This window comes from Limulus polyphemus, unplaced genomic scaffold, assembly GCF_000517525.1.
Source record: "Limulus polyphemus unplaced genomic scaffold, Limulus_polyphemus-2.1.2 Scaffold361, whole genome shotgun sequence".
Classification (NCBI taxonomy): Eukaryota; Metazoa; Arthropoda; class Merostomata; order Xiphosura; family Limulidae; genus Limulus; species Limulus polyphemus.
The window spans coordinates 487,405-495,508 of NW_013665971.1; the positions used below are offsets into that span (position 1 = coordinate 487,405).

At 31.6% G+C, this 8,104-nt stretch overlaps 1 protein-coding gene across 4 annotated transcripts in view; it reads left to right on the forward strand.

The window, feature by feature from the left end:
• Nucleotides 1-1,838: 1,838 nt before the first annotated feature.
• Nucleotides 1,839-8,104, forward strand: part of LOC106457690 (beta-ureidopropionase-like) — a 34,935-nt gene continuing 28,669 nt past the window's right edge. For 2 of the 4 annotated variants that reach the window (XM_022383697.1, XM_013917132.2), the window contains exons 1-2: nucleotides 2,007-2,155; nucleotides 6,536-6,656. In XM_022383697.1, coding sequence (XP_022239405.1) covers nucleotides 6,550-6,656 — 107 coding nt within the window. In that variant the 5' untranslated portion in view covers nucleotides 2,007-2,155; nucleotides 6,536-6,549. Of the gene's footprint in view, nucleotides 1,898-2,006; nucleotides 2,156-2,408; nucleotides 2,509-6,535; nucleotides 6,657-8,104 lie in introns of those variants that run through there. The other 2 variants (XM_013917133.2, XM_022383696.1) reach the window with 2 other exon arrangements.

Here is an 8,104-nt window from a genome sequence, read left to right on the forward strand (position 1 = left end):
ACTCAATTGTCCGTCTATATCTTCAATCTCTCTGTCTGCTATTATTTATTATGCCGTCACTTCATTTGCCGGCTTATAATATATATGTAGAGAGAGAGGGCGCGTAGAGAATACTGGAGTTACCACGAACAGACATGATCCTTCTAGAATATCATGACGTGTTACTAGAATCACGTGACTTCCGCTGTCGTAACATTATTTTATATATTTTTGTTTTTACAAGTTATTATTTTTATGATAAAATGTTTGCCTTAAATTTTTAGTGTCGACTATATCAGTTTAGTGTTTGTAACTTGCATATTGTTCTATACTGAAAGGAATTTATTCTGTATTGAGAGCACTGCTGTAAGCTGTCCCTAGGTACAGGTTTTACATCATATTTCCTACAACTTTCCTTAAATGTGACTATTTCTGATGTTCTTTGATGTGGAAGAATTACCTGTACAGACTCACATCTTGCAACGTCCCCGCTCAGCGGTAAGTCTGATGGATCACGCCTCTAAAAATCGAATTTTGATGTTCGTAGTGAGCACAGCACAGATAGCCTATTTTGTAGCTTTGCACCTAACAAAAAACAAACGATGTTCAATCCAGATTTAACGCAAATTTTATGTTTCATTGTATTCAATCAAATTTATTTTTGTTTTAATTTTCATTTCAATATTGCATCTCTTTCTCCTAACTCTTCCCATGAAATTCCTTCTCTTACATCTGGATCATCGTTAAATTTTCTGTAAATTTGTTTTTGATCTTCTTTTATTTTCTATCTCTTTCTCCTTTTAATTTTCTGTAAATTTCTTCTTGGCCCTCTTAACATTTTCGTCATATACTTAAAACTTTATCTGCTTATGGATCAAGCTACCAAGTTGAAAAAGAGACAAGTAATATTTTATTCCACCAAAATAGTCATACTTCTGAAATGAGTATTGTGATGTGGTTCTTACATTAGACAGGTTTTTAAATTAACAGGTAAAAATAATTCGAAGTCCATTCCACATAACAATAATAAATTGTTTTTAATTATACACAAAGCTACACAAGGGCTATCTGTGCTCTGCCCACCACATGTATCGAAACCCGGTTTCTAGCGTTGTAAGTCCGCAGACATATCGCTGTGCCACGGGGGAGGGCAATAAATTAACTAATTTCTTCCTTAACATTTCTACAAGCTGCCTTCACTTGTACACTGTTGTAACTTTACAAATGAAGCTCAAACGAAAATACCTACTAAAGTACTATGACTAACTTAAAAATAAACTTATTTGTACGTTTTGTATTCATGATGTTAGAAAAACACGTAGGTTCAAAAAGTCTTGATAGAAATGAATAAAAACCCTATAACCCGAAAGCGCTCGGGTTATAGGGTTTTGTACATATTTGTAAGGGGTAATCGATCGAGTAACTGATTATATCCAATATCTAACACTGATTAAAATACTTCACTAAACTAAATACTTAACTGAATGATTGGCATGAGAAAAAAAAAAAAACTGACTCGGTGCTTCACTGATGCCTACTAACCTATTAGCCCACTCTTATTTATGTCTGATATCTCACTTCTAGATATTTTTTAAATTAACTAGGTTTCAGTGATGTCATTCAGAACATTCTAAGGTCATTTTAACATTGTCCTCTAGCTAAAATCTAACTTGAAATATTTAAAATATAGCTCACAACAATGTTATAAAAAAGTTACATATTGATATTTAAAAAATGCAAGCTTAATAGCAGTATACATATGTTAAGTGTCTTGTGATTTTTTTTCTTTCCTCACGCTTGTATTTATAGAATCCCTCGAGTTGGAAACCCCGACATGTTCGCTTTTTAAGCCGTGGGACGTTATAACGAAACAGTCAATACCAATTTTCGAGTAGCCAAAGAACTGGCGATGTGTAATGTTGAGTAGCTGCCTTCCTTCGATTAATATTGTGTGAATTTTAATAAAACGACAACAAAAGCGTATCTACAAGGACAGTGCAAGTTTGTCTCTTGTCCTTGACCTGTAGATGTTTCTACAAAATATGTAGCTATACTAGCGCCACTATTTATATCCTTTATATCAAGCGGAAAATGATAATGCTTTTTAGTTATTATTGTAGATACGTGAGAAGGAATGTATGTTGTTGACTGAGATAGTTAGACTGTAAAGTTAGGTGTAAGTGTTTTTGCAATTATAATATATGTCTGTTGGGGTGGTAAATATTGTGAAATTTGCTTTTAATGAAACAACATAAATTGTAGCACTATAAGATAATTCATTTTACTATGCGTAAGTATCTGATTCCAAATTCTACTTCTAAGTTCTAGGGAACATGACTGAAAGTGAAACTTGCTAGTTGCAGTTGCATTGGTGAAAAACTAGAGTACAACTACAAGTAAGAGAGAAGGGTTCTGTTCATTACAAAAATGTATTTCATTCGAGAAAAGTTCAGAGGAGGAAAGTTATTGTAACATGCAACTCTATAAAAGCATTACTTATTACTAACAGTAACATGTATCATAATCAAGGTAATGTTACTACAATTACATAAGACAAGTTATTAGTAGTAATACTTTTTAGGTTCTTTATGGTATTTTTAATAATTTTGTAATATTTACAATACAAAAACTGCTTGTGGCCAAATTTAATATTATGATTTAACACTTCAGAGTCATACAAATTACAAGCCATAAGTAGTCTTTATTTTTACTAGTGTTAGTTATTGATAAAGGTGAGGAAAAGATTTATAAATTACTCAGTGTTTGTAACTTGTAAGGGTGAGGAAGAGTTTTACGTAAGTTCTATTTGTGATGAAGAAATAACTGCATTGGAAAAGCTTGAGAATAAAGCTCCTATCCCAGACAAGATTTATCCTTATGCTTTAATAAAACTTAGCAAAGAGAAAGTGAGGGCCCTTAAAACTGGAGAAGTTCCTGTTACTTTGAAAATTGCCAGTTATACCTATTTTTTAAAAAGAAAGGCTCTGGGGAAGAAGATCCAGGAAAGAGTTGTCCTATTTGTCAGACTTCTTTTATATTTGAAATTTGTTGTGAAAAGTAATTTAGAGAAACTTTTGTAAAGTGATTTTCTTGATAGTTTTATAAAAGGATCTCCATACTCTACTAATTTGTTGGAATGTTTTGACATGGCTTTGAGCTTTTCAGATGAAGGCATTCCATTTGATGGGTACTTTAACTTTCTGAAAGCCTTTAATAGAATATTTCACAAAAGACATTAGTAAATTGGATGCTTTTTAAAGCTGGACAATTATTAAAATTTGCTACATGAATAATTGTTGAGCTTGTCACTCAATTGTATTCATATGAGATGGCTAAAACAACTTATAACACTAAAATTGTGTTAAGATACTTACATTGGGCAGAGCACAGACAGTTTATTATGTAATTGCACAATAGACAAACATAATGGTACTATTTTGATTACTTGTATAAATGGAATAATGGAAAATCAGTAATAATCATAAACTCTAAAATAAATGCAGTAGGGACTTTTTGTAATTGGCTAAAACAAAATGCTACAGCCAAATTCAAACAATTTATTATACTTTAACAACAACATAAATCCAAAATAAAACTTTCAAACAATTTGAATGCAAATTTTATCACATACAAAAAAAACAGTAAATAATATGTGTTTGACCAGGACTTGATACGAATGTTAATAAACAATACAACATAGATATCATCAGTGTTATTAATTTCAAAAAATAAAGGAATTAGGAAACAGAACTTGAAGAAAAAAACCTAATTCAAAAAAAAAAAACTAATTCCAAAAACTTGCAGATCAAAAACAATATTGACCAATAATCAGCAATAATTTGTTTTAACAATATCTTGTGAACTTACTCATTGAAGATCAAGGAAGGGTTTTTTATTTAGTGGTTAGACCAGGAGGTTACATCTCATGTGACTAGCTAATTTACATAATCTTTTGCAACATTAACTCCTGTATGTTACTGCTAAGGGAAACTTGTGTCAGTTTCATAATAGAAACATACTCAAATTCAAAGTGCTCTAACTAGAAGGTGAGTTAGCACTTTAGTATAACTAAATATTCATAGTTTTAACTAAATGATAGAGGGAATAATAAATTATTGGTAAAAAAAACAACATAACAGAATAAATGTATAATTCTCTATCTCACAATGTGTTCAGAATTGTAAGAGATTTGGATAAGTCTTCTGAATGATAGAATGAAAAGGTTGGAAAGAAATGTAAATATTAGTGATAATACTTGTGAGTTAAGATGTAGATGTGTTCAATAGAATTTGTTTTTGGTTAGTTACAAACATCTTGAATAGCTTGCCTGATGTTTTGGTTTGTGCTGTTTGTTTTAATGATTTTTTTTTCGAAGCCTTACATCTGTTTGAGACATGCGTTGTTGATATCACTATACAATGCCACAACAGAATTATGTTCCTAAATTCTTGCAATATTAATGACATCCAAATCAGACAAAAGAAAACAAGAGAGAATTAGTTAAAGATACACCTTAGAAAAATCATAGCTTAAAAATATGATGGTGTAAAATTTTTTCATCACTCTATATTTTGCCAATTTGTATTGAGGTACAAGTCTTTTTAATATTTGTGGTTTATTTCTTAGTGGGCCCGGCATGGCCAGGTGGTTAGTGTGTTTGACTTGCAATCTGAAGGTCATAGGTTCGAATTCCCGTCCCACAAACATGCTCGCCCTTTCAGTTGTGTGGGCATTATAATGTGACGGGTCAATCCCAGTATTCATTGGTAAAAGAGTAGCCCAAGAGTTGGTGGTGGGTAGCGATGACTAGCTGCCTTCCCTCTCGTCTTTCAGTGCTAAATTAGGAATGGCTAGCACAGATAGCCCTCGTGTAACTTTGCATGAAATTCAAAAATAAGTAAACAAACTTGATAATTTGATTACATTAAACTAATCAATTTTTCTCACGTGAGACTTGGATAGTTACAATTTTGATAATAATAGGAAACACTAACTTTTATTAGTTTATTATTTTTTTAATGTTCAGAAGGCTCTTGTTTGTTCTAAATGTGATTTCCTTCTTTGGTTGTTGACATTTCATATGTTGTTTAAAAGGGAGATACAAGTTTTCTATTTGTAAATAAGAAAAATTTGTATTTTGATATCCACAATAAAATCTTATGTGAACATTTTAGGTCAGTTATTCAGTTACTTCTCTTCATTTTTGAGATAACAGAAATAACTTTACAGTTTGAGATCCACAAAGATTGTTGAGCTAAGTGTTTTTTTTAACTGTTATTAAAACAGGACAAAACAGAACTCAATTTTTTTTTATGGTCAGCTAACAAGGTAAATGTGTGTCCAGAGTGCATTACATTGGGGATGTATTTTGATAATTTTAGAAACAAGTACATTATTTGTAGGTAAAAATAAAATGGGGGGGGGATGTAAAATGAGCATAAAAAATGAAGTAAAGTAGTGTGTTAAAGTTATAAGTTTAATCACATATAGTGTGAATCTTGGAGTGCTAGACATGCAATCTGAGGGTCGCGGGTTCGAATCCCCCGTCACACCAAACATGCTCGCCCTTTCAGCCGTGGGGGCATTATAATGTGACGGTTAATCCCACTATTAATTGATAGAAGAGTTGGCGGTGGGTGGTGATGACTAGCTGCCTTCCCTCTAGTCTTTCACTGCTAAATTAGGGACAGCTAGCACAGATAGCCCTTATGTAGCTTTGCGTGAACCTTATACCAAACCAAATGAATGTGAATCTTTAAATAACCTAAACAGGTGAGAGATTAGTAATATTGATGAGAATGACTTGCTGTATGAGAGGCAAGAACCCATTATTTTTTTTTTTTCATATAACTCCTTAACAATATTAATCTTAAGCTACACGTATAATGTAATCTTTCATGAATATATACGATTCAATTTACCATTCTTCTAAAAAAAAGTCAGCATAAAAAGATAGGCTTTACCTCATTCCAAAATAGTGAATATATATGCAGCTTGAAGACAGAAAATTGAAAATAATTACTTAAAAAAATCATCTTAAAACCAATATTCATTATCTGTTATTTGCTTTAAGTAACTTGAATTATGTTTTGTATTTTCCAAATAGATACCAAACACATTTTTATGCAGTTTTACAATATATTCAATATCTATAGTTGGACAATTTCTGCATATATATGAAAGTTAACATGCTGTCTTGATATGTTTTACTTCTACAGTTTTTATAGATATGTAATGCATTTGTAAGTTTGAATAATAGAAGAATTTGTTTTTATTTTGATGAAAATTCATTAGTTATAATGCATTCAAAATGACAGTAATTCAAAGAAGCTAATTCACAGTTATAACTGTTATTCATAAAGTTTTGGTTTATGTAGTAAGACTGTTTTGTTTTTTTAGGATGCTCGTAGCTGGTTTTACTATAATGTTTGTGTTGAAAAACCTATAAATAAACTTTCTTATTATTTGACATTTTCCTACACTAAAAACAATTAGTAAACACATTAATGTTTTTAGTTAATACACAAGTTCATTTTTTATAATTTAACCATTTTAGGAAAGTGAATAACGATGGCAGAGAAAGCCCACATAAATAGTATTGAAGAATGTCTGGAGAAGCATATACCTGGAGGAGAGTTAGCAGATATCAAGCGTATCTTGTATGGCAAAGAACTGCAGTAAGCTGATAGAACATTTATTTAGATAAATAATGTTGATTTAATTTACTGTGTATGTTTTACAGGGAATATAAAAGTTGTAGACAGCTTCTCTACTTTATTCATTGTTTTAGTTTGAATATTTAAGTTGGGCTGTAATGAAGGGTTGGTTTTGACCTTCAAAGGTTTAGAACACATTACTGAATGAAGATTTGAACCTTTGATCATACAAATTTGTGGGCCCAGCATGGGCAGGTGGTTAGGGTGCTCAACTCGCAATCTGAGGGTTGCAGGATCAAATCCCTGTCACACCAAACATACTCTCCCTATCAGCCGTGGGGGCATTAAAAAGTGACGGTCAATCCCACTATTAGTTGGTAAAGAGTAAGTAGCCCAAGAGTTGGCGGTGGGTGGTGATGACTAGCTACCTTCCCTCTAGTCTCACACTGCTAAATTAGGGACGGCTAGCGCAGATAGTCCTCGTGTAGCTTTGCGCGAAAATCTAAAAACAAACAAATTTGCGTAACTTAGTGATGATGTCATTATAACTGCTAGTCTATATTTGATTGAAAATTCTTTTATTTTTTTAGATAACTCATTTAAATTAAACATTCAAGTGAAGTTTAAAAATGAGTTATATAGAACAGTAAACATGTTTTTGTATCTTACATAATAATCCATGTTATGTACATGTAACCTTGCATTGCAATTACACTTTATTGCAACCAATTAAAGAACTGCAGCTGACTTAAACATATCATTATTTAACAGTCACTATTCCAAGCAGGTTAACAGTCATAATATTCCATTTAATGTAAAATTCTCGACTAATTTAACATATCTAATAAACATAATAATAAATAAACAGCAAAATAGAAGAGAGTTAATAAAAGAGTTAATAAAATAAAAGAGCAAAATAGAAAATAATTACAGATCTTTAATTATAACAAAAAGTTACAAGAGTTACAATTAAAATATGTGCTTTGGATAAAGGTTTCAATAAAATGAATAAATAAAAATAAACAGCAGAACAAAGTAACAGTAACACTTTGGTTAGAAAATAAATATGGACCTTTGTATTAGGTCGTCAAGAAATTAATGTCGCATTTTGGAACACTTTCATTAACCACCTCCCAAAAAAACGTATATCACATAGTTAAATGAACTGCCTAAACATCACATTAGTGTAGCTTGTATAATGTGCAAAGCTTAGTATTCTCTAACCCCTTATAGTGATGGCACATGATGAGTCACACACATTCGGCATGTAATTCTGTTTGAATATAAGAAGGGAAACAATGCCTCTGTAGCCACAAAGAATATCAAAGAAGTTTATGGAAATGTTTTGAACGTTTGTAAATGCCAACGATGGTTCAGCAAATTTTGTTTTGGGTGACTTTAGTCTTAAAAACTGTGATGGCAAGGGCCGACGTGTTGGAATTGATATTGATGCTCTGAAAATGCTTGTT